Source organism: Idiotropiscis lumnitzeri, chromosome 7 (assembly GCF_059441095.1).
Source record: "Idiotropiscis lumnitzeri isolate Australia: NSW breed Sydney's pygmy pipehorse chromosome 7, RoL_Ilum_1.0, whole genome shotgun sequence".
NCBI lineage: Eukaryota > Metazoa > Chordata > Actinopteri > Syngnathiformes > Syngnathidae > Idiotropiscis > Idiotropiscis lumnitzeri.
The window spans coordinates 18,915,746-18,934,299 of record NC_142397.1 but is presented as its reverse complement, the minus strand read 5'-3'; the positions used below and the strand labels follow the sequence as shown (position 1 = coordinate 18,934,299).

The 18,554-nt window shown below is 41.9% G+C and overlaps 1 protein-coding gene across 2 annotated transcripts in view; it reads left to right on the top strand.

Moving 5' to 3' along the window:
* The window catches only part of usp2a (ubiquitin specific peptidase 2a), a 46,101-nt gene that overhangs the window by 6,985 nt on the left and 20,562 nt on the right, over positions 1-18,554 (top strand). For both annotated transcript variants that reach the window (XM_088300533.1, XM_088300532.1), the window contains exon 3: positions 15,067-15,880. In XM_088300533.1, the coding sequence (XP_088156659.1) occupies positions 15,128-15,880 (753 nt within the window). In that variant the 5' untranslated portion in view covers positions 15,067-15,127. The remainder of the gene's footprint in view (positions 1-15,066; positions 15,881-18,554) is intronic.

Sequence of the window (18,554 nt, the reverse complement as noted above, 5' to 3'; positions counted from 1 at the left end):
CACATTAGCAGAGGTTGACATCGTTTGGACAAATTGCAAATTTGGAATTCACATAAAGTGTGGAGGGATAAAAATTGTCAGCAAATGGTAAATAATTTTAAGACATTGACTCTCAGATTATTAGATTGTATTAGTTGATAATTAGACAGAAAACCGAATGAGATGCAGTACAGTAACTGTAAAGATGTATTCCTGTGTAAAATTGCATCTCATTAACCAAAAGATTAGCACAGTGAGCAACCATGCTGCTCGTCAGCAGCGTCAATTTTAATTACCCCCAGATGATAATAATGGAATAATAACTAGTGCAAGTGCTTTCACACTAGTATCCTTTGACTTAGCAGAACACTAGTTCATTTTCCTCCTTTGTTTGGCCAGGTGAGAAAACGAACATAATCAGGATGCAAACTACATCAATCGGGCCAAGACCCTCGAGAAGAGGTGGAATTTGGTGAGGTTGTCAGCAGTCCAACAGGTCTGTGTCGAACGATGCTCACTCAATCATTCCATGACATGGAAATCCATAAAAATAGAGAAGATAACGTAATTTCCTCAAGATTGCTAAACGATCAATTAAAATAACTTTGGTTTGTTAAGAAAGCAGACGCAATAGTTCTCCTTGAAAGAAGTGAAGCACCAAGGGTGCTCAATATAAAAATCTTCAGGGACCCCAACATTTTATTTATATTTTTTATGTTCCAAACATATGCTTATCGAGATCGGTCCATCAAGCCTCATGTGATAATAGTGTAATATCAGAAGTGGGCGGGTGAGTAAATTTTGCCAGGCCATCATTCATTATTTACCAGCGACTGGGCCACCCATCCGCCATTGTCAGTCCGTCATTATTTCAAGATGAGCCAGTCAATCAACTTCAGTCCGTGAGTCCGTCATCGCTAGATTATACTTCATCACTGCTATTTTAGGGACATCTGTAAAATAAAGTTTCCAAGGGTAACAGCTGTTGTGCGTCAGTCACAAATTTCACCAGTGCATCATTCGCAACCAGCCGGCCCGCCATTGCATCATCGGCAGTCCGTCACTCCTTCATCGTTATTTTAACCACATTTCCATCATTGCTAAATTACAGTTTGTCACTACTATTTAAGAATAGTCAGCAACCCATCAGTCGTCTTGCGGTGGCGACAGCCAATCAACGTCAAGAACGTATTACTGAATCACACGCTGGTGCAGCATAAGTAGACCCACAGCCAAATTTAAAAAAAACAAAACAATCAAGCACACACACACACACGCACGCACACGCCCACTCACACTTAAATAATTGTTAAATTAATCAATTAATGAATCAATTCAACAATCAATTAACAAACACAAATACAGCAGACACCATAAAAAATAGAACAATGCCAAGTCTCATTTTGAGTAGAACACCAGGGAATAAAAATGTGACTCAAGACAAAATTTAAATCGGGAATTTGGCAGACTACGCTGCGCCATGCTGGGCATTCTGACACGCGTCAATACTGAGTACCAGCACTTGTCAATAGTAGCCTCTAGCGTACTGGAACCTTTTATGGTGAACTAGGACTTCACATGAGCTCACAGTACCCTCTCGTCCACCTTTTGATACTTCTACAACTCCTTCAGTAATCCGGGAAAGGAAAAGGAAAATCGGTTTCCTGCCTTTTTATTTGGCGTGTGCGCTATCATTTAGACATGTCAAGGAAGCTGAAAACATACTCATAACATAACACGCCTCCAACGCAAAGGCTAACTTCAAAATTAAATCTTACCAAACAATACGCTGATGCTAGTGCAACAGCCTTAGTGTCCTTTTATTTTGAAGTTTTCACACGTGGTGGCGTGACGGCTAGCTGGGCTTGTCTTTTTGACATTTCAGCTTGCTTTATTGCAGGTTTTATTAACGTAATGTAGTTGCTACCACAATCAACACCGCCACTAAGGACGCTAAGAAAAAGCTAGTGAATTATGCCGTCATTTTATGACATGACACAGCCCGAGTGTTTGCATTTATTTATTTATTTATTATATATTACATATTTATGTGTCAATTAATTAACTTCTGCTACACTCCGCCTAATGCACCCGGCAACAGTTGAATAAGGAGAGCAGCGGCACTTGTCTGAGCTTAACATTGGCATTTATGTAATTGGGTTACCTGTAAAAATGACATCAGTCGTAAAATGGAGGTCAGCTTGCAGTTCCTATAAACTTACTTTGCACATAGTGACCTCCGACTTGTACTTTTTACTTGTCAATGTCAAGGACTGCCACTTCGATTTGTGGCGAATGGCTATGTTCACACCCACAAAAGCGCAAATGGCCCTTTTTTAACAGCGCCAAGCTTTGTGTGCTTGCGAAAATACCAAACTTTGTCTAGCCCGCTTCCATGTAGAGTTTGATAGCTTGCTGCCCTAGACTTGGACTTGGCAAGAAAACAGAGTGAGAAGTCTAATTAAACGGAGTAGTGAAACTATGCCAATTTGCTCAGCTGTGTGGTCGTGTCTCCATAGTGTCAGCTTTGTGATGGGACGGATGGATGGATGGATGGATCCAGTTTGCATTCAGTTTGATTTACTTGAATTCATAGCACGCACATATGAGACTTGAGTGGGGCTAAATACATGCGCTGCATTGTGTTGAAACTGTTTCAGGAAATAGCTGGATCAAGTCCACCTGTGGCTCCTGAGATCAAGTTGTCAAGTAGCAAAGCCAAGATTAATGTGAAGCAGTTTGCAGCTGATGACTGAAAGCAGGCAAAGAGAGGCGTCAGGGTGGCCTCAGCAATGTCCTATCTGCTCACATTTCAGAGTATATATAGACGCTTGTCAGAGCCGAACCCCACACTACTCAGAGACTATCATCTCAACTCCATGTGTTTTCGTCATCATTATATTATTGACCTTATATAAATCTTTGGCCGTAAAACAACAGGCGAACCTTCAAAGTGGAACCCAGTGTTCTGTGACGTCTGTTGTTGTCTTTTTATTTGTAATTTTAAAACAATTCCCACACCAAAAAATGTTGAATTGTTCTTGGCTCAACTTTGGCCATCATTGAACAGTTTTAAGTAACATGTTAACTTTCTAAATTGTGATAGAAGTAGAAAAAGAATGTAAACTAACTAAACTAAACTAAAACCGCTCCCTCGTTAAAGACACCTGTGAGTATTGATAGTAGAATTTCTATACTAAATAAAGCCTTTTGATTTAAAGGATGATATTGCGCACATTGTACTGAGCAGTCAGTGATTTTTCCATGTTGCCGTAAATTACTAATTCATATTTTGAAACCTACAGGCAAGAAAATTAGAGTCCCCACCTAAACTAACATCCGGAGTAGGACTCAATTTCAGCCCTGGAGTTTCAGGTCGTAGTTCACAGTTTTTTTTTAACGAAGATACAATTGTACCCTTTTTCATGTAACAATCTTAAAATTAATGTCGTGTGAAAAGTCCCATGGCGCTAAGCATCTCAACTCTTCAGCTGTTAAGTTTGCGATGGTGAAAATAATGCTTCTGGTTTTGAGGTACACATTCAGTCAGTGAAACCTCATCTCATCTGTTCTTTGCCAAGGAATCACAGAAGCCTCCCGCTCAAAGTAACCTTCTCCCATGCTGTCAATCAGTGACAGATGGATTTAGTAGTTTTTTACTCACATTTTAAACTGCATTTCATCATTGATTGTTGTCTGACTAATATAATGATGAATAGCAACAGAGAGACATGAAATGAAGAACAAAAATTGACTTTTCAAGCAGCCTCACAACTGGAGCTTAACTAGTACCAGGGTTAATGTAAATGAACAATGCAATATGCCCTGACACTGCTTTTAAGTCCTTAATATGTCAACATAAACACAAATACAATGGTCGTCATGGAAACCACCAAGCGAATTCCAAAGTATCCGAAGAGTGTGTGTGTGTTGTTGTTTCCTTGGCTACTCTCCTCTCAAGAGTGAAATCCATAGTGTACTCTCCCTAGTCCTGATGTCCACACTCTCAGTAATCCTCGACAGCCCAACCCCATTTTTGCTTGAACTTTTGAGGTTCTGATAAAAGTAAAGTTTGGCAGACAAGGAATAAGGGGACGTATTAGTTTTGCATTTATATGCAAGCATGAAAGAAATTATGAGACCACCCTTTCATTTCTTGCTCATTTTAAATGACTCGTATTACTAATAGTACATACAACAAATGTACTGATGATAACAAAAATAGCTCATAAAAGTTTCATTTATGATCTTAAAACACAACGAATCAGGTTAGCCTAAAAGCCAAAAACACACCACAGAGGTTTCGCTGGGAGCACAGATGTGGACCGTAGTACCAAGACAAGGGCAGGAATAATCTGGCGCCTGACTCCTGGCTGCACCGAGTTTAAATGGCGGCGTCGATGATCCTGATGAGCGACAGGTGTGCAGCAGCAGGAGCCTGAAGAGGTAGGGGCGTGACCAGGAAGTGGGAAGGAGCTGCCCAAGCCCTGTAGGGAAACAAGAACATCACATAAATGCAGATTATTAGTAGTCATGGAGGCCGATAACCAATATTTGAAGCCGAAATTCATTTGTTTGAAAAAGGGTAAAATGGTGTCATCATTTTGAAAAATAAAAAACTTTATTAAAATTTCGGACCTTTCTCGCAGTGCGTGTGACTCGGGGTGAAAAAGCAAACAGGCATCTTACTGCTGATTGGCTGCTCCCCACTGCACAAATCGGGCGGCCCGGTGGCCGACTGGTTAGCCCGATGTCCTCACAGAGGGGCAGGGTTTGATTCCGGCTGTGGAATTTACATGTTCTACCCGTGCCTGCGTGGGTTTCCTCTGGGTATTCCAGTTTCCTCACCCAAAAACATCAGAATCAGAAATCCCTTTATTGTCATTGTACTCAAGTCTGCAACGAGATTAGAGAGCTCCCCTCTCCAGTGCAATACAACAATAATTCAGATAAATATATGAATTAGATAAATAAGAGAATAGTTAATGCAATGGGAAATAATACTGAATAGGATATATAAAAACACATCACGTTGCTGTCGTGCAAGGTAAGGGTGGTCGTGTGTGTGCGTGAGAGTTTAGAATGGAGATGGCTCTTGGAAAGAAACTGTTTCTCAGTCTATTGGTCCTTGATTTGATGCACCTGCCGCGCCTGCCAGAGGGCATCAGGTCGAACAGGTGTGAGTTTGGGTGGGTATTGTCTTTGATGATATTGAGAGCGCTGCTGAGGCACCGGGCGGTGTAGATGTCCGACAGTGAGGGGAGAGGGCAGACAATAATCCTTTGCGCTGTTTTGACCGTCCTCTGGAGCCTCACTCTGTCCGCCTCAGTGCAGCCGCTGTACCAGGTGGAGACACAGTACGTCAGCAGGCTCTCGATGGACGAGTGGTAGAAGGCCAGCAGCAGCTTCCTGTCCAGGTTGAATTTCCTGAGGACTCTCAGGAAGTGCAGACGCTGGTGGACCTTCTTTACCACTGCTGTGGTGTTGTGAGTCCAAGAAAGGTCGTCGGAGATCTGTACTCCCAGGAACTTGAACGTGTGGACCCTCTCCACACACACGCCTTCGATGCAGAGGGGGGGCGGCACCGTCTTGTTCCTCCTGAAGTCGATGACGATCTCCTTTGTTTTTGCAATGTTGAGTTGCAGTCTGTTGTCCTCGCACCAAGCCGTGAGTCTCTGGACCTCCTCTCTCGTCACCTTCCGAGATCAGACCGACCACTGTCGTGTCGTCAGCAAACTTGACGATGGTGTTGTTACCGTGGGCCGGGCTGCAGTCGTAGGTGTAGAGGGCGTATAGGAGAGGGCTCAGCACGCATCCTTGAGGGGAACCGGTGCTCAGCGTGCGGGTGGAGGACGTGTAGGGGCCGAGCATCATGCATGGCAGGTTGATTGGACACCCTGAATTGTCCCCAGGTATGAGTATGAGCGCGGATGGTTGTTCGTCTACGTGTGCCCTGCAATTGGCTGGCAACCAGTTCAGGGTGTCCCCCACCTACTGCCAAAAGACAGCTGGGATAGGCTCCAGCACCCCCCGCGACCCTAGTGAGGAGAAGTGGATCAGATAATGGATGGATATAAAGTCATATTTAGGATGAGTGTTATCTCAATTAGGTCAGAGGTCACCAATGAGGTGCACACTGCCACCAGGTAGTCCCCCAAAGACCATATAGTAGTCCGCCTGTAGTAAAATAACACATCCATAATGTGACATTGTAATTTTTGAGGAATGTTGTAACACTAGCATGAATTTATTGAAATACAGTGTTGTTTATGCTAGTTATCGGTTTCTTAATTATTATGGGAAATCATGTACATGATCAGTGTCTTCACATAAATGATAATCATCAATAAAAGTTAATTTGAGCAAATTTGTTATTTAGGAATTGTGTATCAAACTGGTAGGTCATTTGCATTAAACTGTAACCAAGCAATAGCTTCCACTTTGCATGTGGTTGGTGAGCCTGGAATTTGATCAACAAATATTTGGATAAAGACAGCTCAATAAGGAGCTTTTATGATTTTGTATTCATACACCATCGCAATGGATTTGACAGAACAGTTAAGATGAGAGTTGAAGTGTAGACAAATATAAGATTTTCCATTGAGTAATTACAACCATCTTATGTTGAATACTTTCATTTTAGGCAGTCAAAAATATTTGGACATTTCACTCAATGACTGCCTCCATACTGGAGTTGATAGACATCACCACATTTTGAGTTTTTTACCTAGAAGATGCTTTTGCTAGGCCGTCCCAACTTAAGTGGCTGCGTCCTTCTGCTTTCACTTGTCTTCATAAACTGAAAAGCCCTATTGAGTTGAAGAATATTCAATTTATTTGCCTTGGAAAGTCATGTGGGTTGTTGCACTAATGCAATTCAAACTCTTTCAGAGTTGCCAAGTTCTTGTTGTTATTAGCCTGTCAAGCAGGACTCAACACAATTGCCAGTGCAGCCTGGCTTGCATTTGTGTGTATTGGCCAGCTGTAAATGTTGGCTTAGCACCAGAATGCCACCTGCCTGCCTACTTCATTTCTGTATTATTGATACATTTTTGGTCCAAGAGAAAGCCAAAGAACGGGAGAAAGCATTCGAGAGCTGTGAGGAGAGGAATTGCTCTGAGAAGAAGTGGCGTACTGTAGGTGTACTCAGAGGGTAGGCAAGATGCCAAAAGAGCAAGAAAGGATAGTGTACTAAGACACATTGTGGCAGATATAGAAGAAATACGAGCCTCCCACACTGAACTCAACACGGATCAGCAACACCAGACACTTTTATTTATTTAAATGCTGCTGCACATGAAGCTACCTTGGATGAGACCAGCAACAGTAGCGAGCACCTGGCCTTATCTCCAAAAAAACTTACTGTGGGAGGACATACCAATCCATAAGATTAGGAGATGTCTGACTTGCAAGAGAATTCAAATGGAGAATGAGAAGACATTACTATGTATTATGTTTATTATTTTATTTTAAAATTTTATGGGAATTTCCTAATCAAAGGGATCCTACCTAAATAGCAGAGCTGGGCAGTACATCCCGGGGGCGGAATGGTCCGGCCCTCTGGCTTGTACACACACTGCTGCCTCACATTCGGGCAGAAGGTGGGATACACTCTGAACTGGTTTCCAGCCAATCGCAGTTCATGTACACCATTACACATTTGCACAAAATTATACTTGACTGCAAACAGTCATTAAAATCTTGAGAAAGAACTGCCCACCTCTCAAAACTTCTTTACTTTCTCTGCATTATTACAGTTTTCTGTCATGGTTGCAAATATCACACGACATTGTGAAGAAAATTGTGAATTAAATTGAAATCGCAATATATGTCAGAAAACTCACAATACATTTTTTTTCCTAAAAGCGTTCATGGCCTAGTGCATGTCTGTTTTTTTAACCAATGTTCAGAATAGCCAGTATTTTAATGTATTTAAATGCTCAAATGCATATATGTGAGAACCACGCATCTGCAAAGGCTCTGAAACAAACAAAAAATAACCCCATACTAGGGCTGGGCGATATGACCTCAAATCAATATCGCGAGAAATCGAGCAATTTTACCTCGATAACGATAAATGCACGATAAATTCCCACGTGGACTAAAATCAAAATAAATGCAGGAATTGCATATTGACTGTTTTTTTTATTGACCAACTGGTACACTTTACTTTCAATGAAAAATAAAAGTACAAAAATCATTTGTATGAACATTCCAAATAGCTTGCTTTGCATGACTTGAACAATGTCACAAAGAAAAAGGGTACCTCTTGCAAAATCTTTTTCTGCAAATAGATTGCGCCAAGATGCTCTCATGATGTAAATAATGGCAAATAAAAAAATGCTAAATAAAATGAAAGAAAATGTCAATGCAAGCCAAATAAACAAATGGGCATTATCGGGGAAAATGTGCCGTCTCGAGTACTCTGGTGCGCAGTCGCCACTTGTCGTCTATGTAATGCACAGTCAGGCTCAATCAGGGATCCATGTAGCGAACCCAGCCAGACAATGGTGAAGCGTACTGATGTTCCACAGAGTCTTTTATTCCTTTTGTTGTCTTGATTTCATTGTGGAAACACCGTAAGAGCTACAGTGTAAAACAAACCATAATAAACATAAATGAGAGCTCTCAACGGCATGCAATCAAATCCATGTAACTACTTTGGCCATACGTGAGAAAATAAAGTTACAAAAAAAAACCGCGATACTACAAAATCGACAAATGGACGCTATTGTCAGAGTGACAGCAGTTAATTATGTCATGAAACACCTGTGCATGGGTAAATCACGGCCAACGAAATAACGATGAAACAAAACAACAATTAAATACCTTGTTCCCATTCCAGCCAGGTGCTTGCAGCCTTAGAAAGTTTCCGTTAGATTGCGTAAAACTGATTTCTTGATCGGCAATGTCAAGATCGTTAAACTTTTCCTTCCTTTCCTTTCCTTTCCTTTCCTTTGGAAACACCCCCTTAAATAGCGTAATGTTAATGTATACTTCCTGCTCATACCGGAAGCGCACCAAACTAAAAGCATATGGCATCCAAATTATAACTTCAAAATAAAGTATCAAACAAATCCACTTGTGAGTTCGTTACAATCCATGTTGCGACCCGACCACAAGTCGGATGTAGATGCAAAATGCTTGACATGTCTAAGCTCCCGGCCCGATGTAGTCCATATCGGGAAATACGGCTTTCATGAAGCGTTTAAATCCTGTGCGCGCCACTGGAACTAGAGGAGCTTTATCTTTAGCTATGTGCTAGGCTATCGCGTCCACCTCTGAGACGTTCTCTCGTTTGGTGTCGCCTCCGTTAATGGGCTGTTGTCACTTGTCCAACCTTGCTTCTCACTTTGAACTTTCAGCACAGCATGGTTGTGTTGTGGGTGGTGAAAAAGCTTCTGGATTTGAATCGCCAGCAACGAGAGCGACGTCTGTTTTCTTTCTCGATCAGACGGGTGGAGTCACGTGACTGGAGGCGCTGTAGCGGTCTTAAAGGGGCATGAACATTGCCGCAGACAGAAAAGGCTTTTCTTTTTTATTTTTTTATTCACCGAATTTACCGACATGGGCAAAATGATTTCGGTCATTGTAATAAATTTCGGTAACGGTAAATTTTCGGTTTATCGCCCACCCCTACCCCATACTGGAATTATTTTAATAATAATAATAATATTCCCTTTATTAGTCCCACAATGGGGAAATTCGTGATTCGAACCCAGGCCTCCTGGGGAGACTGGGTCCTGAACGCGGCGCCTTAGACCACTCGGCCATCCTGGCATCCCGGCCATCTTTCTTGTGCAAAGAGCTCTCGCATAAAAAAAAATCTTATTCAAAGATGGCTACCCTCACCCCCTGAAGAACAGCAAACCAACATTAAGTGCAAAAACTCATTTTGTGCACATTTTCACAAAGAATCAACTCAGTCAGATTTTATCATCTGTTATGTCCAACATGTCATTCGCAACCAAATTAATAGTCTGACTAACTACACCATTGTATTGAACTGTGCATTGTCGGGCAGTAAAGATCACCGCTGTCGGTGCACCATCCGTACAGCCGCTTGTCCAAACCACTATATGCGTTTGTTAACACTATTAATTGTTGGCCTTACCCCTGTTTTTGGTGGATTTAAATGTAGTAACTCATGCACTTCCAACAAACTGTCAACAGTGTCGTTCTTATGAAAAAAAAATCAGTTGTTTGCGTACTTTTGAGCTTGGAGTCATAGTTCCAACTAAGGTTGAATTTTTTTATTTTTTTTCCAGCAAGCTTGGCAGATGGATTTTTTTTCACCGTTTTACCTGAAAAACACAATTTTATCGACCAAATTTAGTTTTAGCACTACTTTTCATATGTGCTCTCCTTCTCTGATGCACAAGTAGTCTTGAGGTTGAAGGTGCATGTAATCAATGTCTGCCATCTAGTGGTGGATACTGTTATTATAACTTCACAATCGATATACAGTGAACCCCCGGTTATCGCGGTTAATGGGGACCGAGACCACCCGCGAAAACTGAAAATCCGCGAAGTAGCGTCGCACCTTCAAAAAAAAAAAAAACAAACACCGTGTATATATATATATATACTTCGCACCTATATATATATATATATATATATATACTGGTAGAGAGAGAGAAAGTGAAATTCATGTTATAACAAAAAAACAAATATTATTAAAACTTATTTTTTTATTCCCCAGCCATTATTTTTGTATTTATTCAATTACTTCTTTTTTGTATTTATTTAATTACTTCGACTTTTACCTGCTGGTACGCCGTCCGGTGTGCCCTGTGAATGTTATGATCCTCCAGCAGAACTGGAGGATTGAACAGGACTCTCCAAACGCAGACACGGGGAAAAAGGTGGTGATACAAAGATAGTGTAGCGACTTTGTAAATAGTTCAAGGGTTCTGTGTTTTCCTCTTTTCTGTGGAGGCTGTGAAGGCAGCAGGGGAGTGAACGTTATGTTGTTGTCGTTGTTTTTGTTGTTGTTGTTGTTGTTGTTGTTGTTGTTGGGCTGGCGCCTGGGCGGAACCTCCCAAGGTTCGCCCAGCTAGCGCAATCACCTTCTGCGGCTCGGTGGAGAGGCCGTTGTGAGGGGGAGGTGCGTCGCCGAAAATCCTCTGCCGGAGGGGAATGAGTCGGGTGCACCGCAGGAGCCATAGCCAAAAGGTGGCAGGAGATAGTGGCGGCGCCCTCTCCCTGACCGGTCCTCCGGACTGAGTCGTGGGGTAATATGGGTGCCGGCAGGATACATTCGTCGTCGACGGGGGACCGCCGACTCGTCCGGGAGACCACGTAGAGGTTGTATCCTTCCTCCCGGGTTGTTGTCGTTGTGTTGCTCTCGCTCTGATCGGCGTGGTTGCGGCCAACAGCAGCCGTTTTTGGCTTAATAATAAAAGCGTTCGCTGATGGACAAATTGGCCTGATTTATTATACAACGTTACAATATTTATTAAAATCACAATATAGTCAGTGTAATCAGCGCGTCTCGCAGCAGCTGATGGCATGGCGCGAGATGATCGCTGGAGGAACGCCCACACAGCTGAAAAAACAAAAACACACGCGGCATGACAGGCACGGATCATGACAGTGAAATGAATGGTGGCATTCTTCATTTATTTATTTATTCATTTATTCATTCATAACTGACAGCCTCGCTCTCCGCCGTTGCCCGGGCGGAAGGTGCTCCTATTCGGCTTAACTACCACGTACGCCGGCCGGTCTCCTTCGGAGCTCACGCACGGTCCCGAACGAAGCCAAATGTCGCCGCGCGAGTGCCCGGGCGGAAGTTGTTTATCTTCGGCTTGACAGCCACGCACGCCGGCCGGTCTCCTTCGGAGCTCACGCACGGTGTCCGATCGTGTCCGTCGCCACCAATCGGGAACCTGCTCTTCTTCGGCCACTCTCTTCTTCGTCCACTCTCCTCTTCGGCGCACGCCGGCCGTCTAACCGCTTCAGCGCCCCCTTGTGCCGCTCGGCGAAACTACAATGCTCCCAAATATTTTTTAGACCCGCGAAGCACTGAACCCGCGAAAGGTGAACCGAGAAGTAGCGGGGGTTCACTGTATATCTATATTTTTTTTAATTAATCGATTGTCTCTGTGAGCTTGTAGCCTGCAGGCCCCCAGTTGCCCATTCCTGATATGCATAGACCAGGTATCACCAAATGGCGGACCGCGGATGGTTCGGCCCGGACCCATGGCCAATCTATGATGATTTTTTTTCAAGGCGCATTCGCAAACGTTGGCGCTGCAATTCTAGTAAATACGGAAAAGGCGTCACTGATTTGAGTCAATCAAATCTTTTGTTTACGATCCACTGCCAATTGCGCAACAGACCGGAAGAGAGTGCTGCTGACAGTATGCCTTGCTAAAAAGTTAGCAAGGTCGATGCGTGTTGTTTTCAATAAATGGACGGAGAAATTTAGTTTCGTTCTGGCTGCAGCCGATTCTAAACCAGTGTGCATCATATGCTCCGAAACCGTCGCAACATTTCGAAGCGCCAGTACGAAACAAAGCACCGCCCATTTTTTGCAAAGTTATCCGCTAAAGTTTGAGGTGAGCGCACGCAAAAACAGCGAACTTCGAGTGCAGTACAACAGATTTTTACATTTTCGTTTACATCCCAGCGGCATGCAAACGAATATTCAGTCAAAGTATCATGGATTTCGGGGAAACATAAAAAAACGTTCAAGTGATGGGGAAGTTGTGAAGGAGTGCTTAAATGTGGTTGCACAAACATTATTTAAAGGAAAACACAAAGCCCAGATGTGTGAAATAATCTACCAAATCCCAATGGCCCTGACTCTGTTCCAACCCAGATTTTCACTGGCAGGGCAGTCACAAACTCATTTTTCTCATTAAGAGAAGTTAAAAAAATATTCAAAAGAAAAGGTGGTGTGAAAGCTCATTTTGAATTAGTTTTTCATGAGGACAGCCATTTTTATTGATTGTGTACTGAACATGTTGACCTGGTTTACTTGGATAATTGGGCTTTCCGTTTTTTTGGGGCTTTGATTGAAAAAAAAAAAAGGTAAAAGATGTTAACTCAATGCTTAGCACTTGATATATTTCTGCAGGAGATATTTTACTGTTTTTTTCTGGAAGTGGCAAACTTAAATTCCTGGAGCCACATTTTCTTGAATGTGAAATAAACGCCTTATATTTGTTTGACTGGCAAAGGTGTTTAATGGGAACATTGCTAAATATTTAGTGTATAAGTGCGCTCTGTTGGAAATGACTAAATATTGAAACTATATAAAAATGTGAACATAGGCTAAACATTTCGGGAAGTTGGACTTTGGTTCGGACCTTTTAATTGGAAGAAATTTTCGTCGTGGATCTCTGTGACTTTTAATTGAATACCTCTGGCATAGACAATACAACAATACTCACAGCTGTCTATGTTTTATAATCTGGAAAAAAACAACTATTACTGAAGCGTACTGAGTCACTCACAGTAGTTGTGAAACCTTTCTTTGTTTGTGTCTGCATGACTGTATTATACATCTTCCGGTGGCCAATCATGCGCTCCAGAAGGAGCCACAATGAATTAATCATGATGAACAAAAACATTCCTGTATGGAGATAGATTTAGATCGTATTCAAAGCTATTAGAACATTATACTTAATATTTGGTGATTTTACATTAATTCCAAGATATTATTCAAGTAAAAATCTGTTACAAGCATCACAAAAAATGTGATTAATCGCAATTAATTACGGATTAATCGCCTGTTATTGCTAGACAACACTAATTATATATATATATATATATATATATATATATATATATATATATATATATATGTGTATATATATATATATATATATATATATATGCATATGACATGTCGTGGGCAACTCCTCCCACATATGACGACCAAGCTAATCAAACCATCTCTTAACAACAGTTTTTAAGTATAGCAGTGTGTATCAGGCAGACATACGGTAAGAAGTTCAAATAAATTCAGCGTCAATATAGTTTCAATACATCGAAAGCAACGGAGTAGAAGTTGTTTAATTGTAAATATCGCTTCATTTATGTTGGTTATTTGGACAAATTTCGTTTCAAGAATTAATGGTATTATTCAATATAAGCTTCATGTTTCATGTTTTTTTTTTTTTACATGAACTATATGTATGTATACTATATAGAAGGATTCGGAACTGAGATATAATGCATGATTCATATTCCGTATCTTGATCGACGTGAATAGATTTTTTTGAACTGGACGTTAAAAAACATTACCGGTTGGAGTCTTAATGGGATTAAAAACAAGTCTCGTTTAAAGTTATATTATCATTATTATCATTGATAAGTATTATTCATTTCCATATCAAGTCAACACGTCCATGAGGGTTTTAACGTTGTCTTTAGTTACTTTGCGTCTGGCACACTCGTCTCCATCCAGCCTAAAATTGTCTTCACGCGTCACCACACGCGATCTTTTTGCTCACATTTACAGTTTTAATTTGCACGAATTACAAAATACGTATATGTTGCTCTTAATGACTACGTCCGACCATTATTTGTTTCAACTAAAAAAGTGTATTCGGAGCGATTAAGAGTGAAGCTCTCTCGCAGATACACGCACACTCACACACACGTGCACGATGAGTGCAATAAATTAAAAGGTGACTGTTGAGACTAAGTGGGCGGCAGGTGCAGTTCAACACGAAAATAAACAGCCAAAACGTGAGAGGACTCTGGTCTGATGTCGTCGCAGTAAGACGCCAGGCCGTTCTGTGAAAGTCTGCGGGACTTAAGTCAGTGGCACGTTTCAAAGTGACGCGTTAGGGGGGGAGGGGGGCGTGCACAACAGTGACGCGTCTCGGGCTCACTGACCCATCGTCCACATGTGCTGGAATGGCACCGTTGATGTGAAATTTGTTCGGACTGTTTCAAAAAATGACAACAATGTGTGTAAGTGTCCCTTAATTTATTTAAACGTTTTCATCAGTTAAACATTAAGTAATATGACGCAATTGGATACATTATTTTTATTTTCTTGCTGTACAGTTTCTATTTAAGAGGAGCCGATGAACTAACGCTCCTTTTGTCTTTTTGCTGTGGTTGCAGTCGATGCAGTCTTCCGCAGGCCCTCTTTTCCTGTGGCTGAGAACCCAGCAGCACCAGCAGCATGTCCCACGTCTCCTCCACTGCCAAGCGTTATGCTGGCCCGTCCTACACCAGCCACTACAGCTCCTACAGCTCCCCCTTAACCCCAAGCCTTAGCTCCTACGGCGAGCGGAACAGGTTGTCCTCCTACAAGTCCCCTGCCTCCTCTACCTCTTCGGGTTACTCCTCTTCCAGCTATCTGAGCAGCTCCACTTGCCGCAGCCGCAACTACTGCACCTCCCTGGACCCAGACCGGGGCCGGGTCATCCCACGGACGGACATCCTCGGAAGTAGCAGTAACCGCCGCAGTGAAAGCCTCAGTCGAACCCCTGTCAAGAGCTATGCAGGTTCTGGACTTAGTGGGGGGTCAGGCTACACAGCGTACAGTTCTTACTCTTCACCATCAGTGCAGTCCAGCTACCTCTCCTCTTCCCCGGTGGCCTCCAGAATGTCGTTTAATCGACGAAAATCATCATCCCAGAGTGACTTAACCCGGGACTTGGCTGCTCTGGGCCTCAATGACACAGCCGCCTCATCATCCTCCTCCAGCCCGTCGTCCTCCTCCAGCGCATCGAGGAGCTGTCGCACTCGGACCAGTGAGGTGGCTAACACGTATGGCACGAACTCCTCAGGGCTGCCACGGAGCACTACTCAGGAGGCCCTCTCATGGAACTCCACCAAGGAAGGCTTCAGTAGCAGCAGCAGCAGATCACACAATTCTTCAGCGTGGGAGCCAAGCACGAGTGGAGCATGTCCCCCCTCGAGGGACTCAACAGTAAGACCACACTGTTCTTGCACTCACTGAATTGAAATGATCCATTGTAAATACTGATGCTTTCACATACACGTGTCATGCCCCAGACCAGTCACCAGAGCCCAGCCTTAAAGGGGGGAGGCACACGAAATTATTATTAATACCCTAGAGACAGCACTTAATTTGCTCCCTATATTTGTGTAGCACTACCACTCTCAGTCAATCGTCTTAAATGGCGGCCTTTGCGTCAACTGCAGGCAAGTATTATCAAAGGCAACATTTCCAATGCAGAAAGAAAGACGCCTTCTTGCAAACGTCAAGTCCAGAGCTGTATTGGATGTGTAAAAATGAAGCTAAATGTGAAGATGCCTGGTTCACTTGCTCCTTGGAGATGTATCATCAGGCAAGAACTCATTGGATTGATACAGAATCACTGCTTCACATTGCATTATATCTTTCTAATATAATTTACGCCTGTTATTTGCCGATCTTATGGCTAATATAATTGACACATATAATATGGCGGATGCACTGACATATCGCTTCGACTGTGCCACCTGGTTCAAAGGGTGTCTGCTGCAGAATTTAAAAAACAAAATAGAAAACAATTTATTTTCATTTTTTATGTGACGTGGAATTTTCCAATGGCTTTTTAGTTGCCGGCCACAATGTAATATGTCCCTCCTCACTTGCCGTACAGTTGAAATGTGTTTTGTAGTAAACTAAATGTCACCTCATGTATGAAAACTGCAGTTATCACCAAAAGTTATGTTGACATCTGTACTCATGCTTAAGTCCAACCTCTGAAAATATTAGAATGATCGCCCAAGTATTACAGATTTTAGGGCCTTTTCCTCTTCATAGAGGCGCTCGCCACAAAGGTTATGTCACTTAATGAGAGAAACACGTTGTCCATAAAATACAAAATATTAGGGCAATATTTTTAGAGGTTGATGTGGACAAAAGTAGAGCCCTCCACTTACATTTTGGGAACGAGTGATTGCAGTTTTATGACATTACGCTTTTTTTGGCATTTATGTTGCGTTTTAGACCTCAGTGTTCTCGGCTCTCTATTTACAAAAACTTACATTTTGTACACGTCTTGTCACATTACACAATGCCACACTTTGAAACCCTTGGAAAAATGTTCAGGACTGTTCAAGCAAATATTGACGTATTGGTTGCAAATACGCCCGAGTACTGAACCTATTTTTATTTAAGTCCGTGATTGGCTGTTGCAGATTAGACTGGCCATCAATCACACAAAAATCACTTCACTGTTTCTTTATTTTTGTATTTATGGCTTCATGATAATAAACTCAATACAAACATTTTACAACACAGAAACAAGTACTGTGATAAAATAAAATAATAATAATAATAATAAAAAGTTTTTCAGAAAATATGGGGGGCACAAGCATATTAGTGAGTGGGCACGGCCCACTCTGGCCTGCCCTTGGTGACGGGTCTGTATATATTGCATAACTACATTTTCAGGCAAAGAACTACTGAAATAGAATGTAGTTTGAAGCAACACATTCTCAGGTGTTGCCAAATGAATAATAATCATACACAAAGAGATCGTGATTTATCGACGCTACATAGAGTACGTGGATTGGGACAAATGACCTCTTAACAGTGGATACCTGACTTCTTCTGACCCCATGTCATGAACTAACTTATACCTTAAACGAGGTCTGTAGGCGTCATATTTAAACTTGCTATTTGCGACCTGGGCTTCCTCTAGGGCAGAAAACACACATAACCGACTTTTCCACAAGCTTACAGAGACCCTCTGATTAGCATATACAGTGCATGTTTGGAGGTGGGTGAGAAAAGCAAATGAGGATGGAGAGTGAGAGAGCGAAAGAGAGAAGCTACGTAATACAGTACGCTGTGTTTTAGTGTATTTTAAACATTAGTACAGGGGAATCTCCAACACCAAATGTGATTAGATTGGTTCTTCAATGTAAAATTTTGTTTAACTAATATGCAAGCAAAACATGCAGTTACAAATTTGTTATCATCCGTGACCACACCTGAGACTTGTCATGAGACATCAGCATACTGACCATCTAAAAGATGGAATAATTGCAATAGAATCCGAATACTTATTGCAACATAGCAAAGGGTCTGACTGCTCTGTAAAAAGAGGGAGGGCAATACATTGAATTAATTGCACACACATTTTAATTTCAGCATACAGATTGTATGTACTGTTTTAACAAAATGGATCAATTGCTGCAATACTTAAAATGGCCACTTGGGGAGAGTATTGCGCTGTGAACACCTCACTGCTTCCTCACCATTCTATTAGTCTGTTCAAAGAGGGTGAGTAGTTTCACTTTGTATTTGTTTTTGGTTCATTCTACAGTTCTGTAACCACTAATTATAAACTCTTGAAACAAACTGTATTACCAAAAGAATTTCTAAATTACTCAGCATGCTCTCGTATTTTAAATTCAACCATATTTGTATTCTTTCCTCGAACAGTACTGGTCACTATAGTGCATAAAAGGAACAAATGCCCCACCACTATCTTTCAAGCTTTTTCAGAATCAGAAACAACAGCTGTTTCCATTATGCTTCACTGGTTCTGTTTTTTTTTCAGTGCTTCTGATTTATTGTCATTTCAACCATTCTCTATGCTACTCAGCCGCCAAGACACAGTCAGGTGATCACGCACATCTGTGGT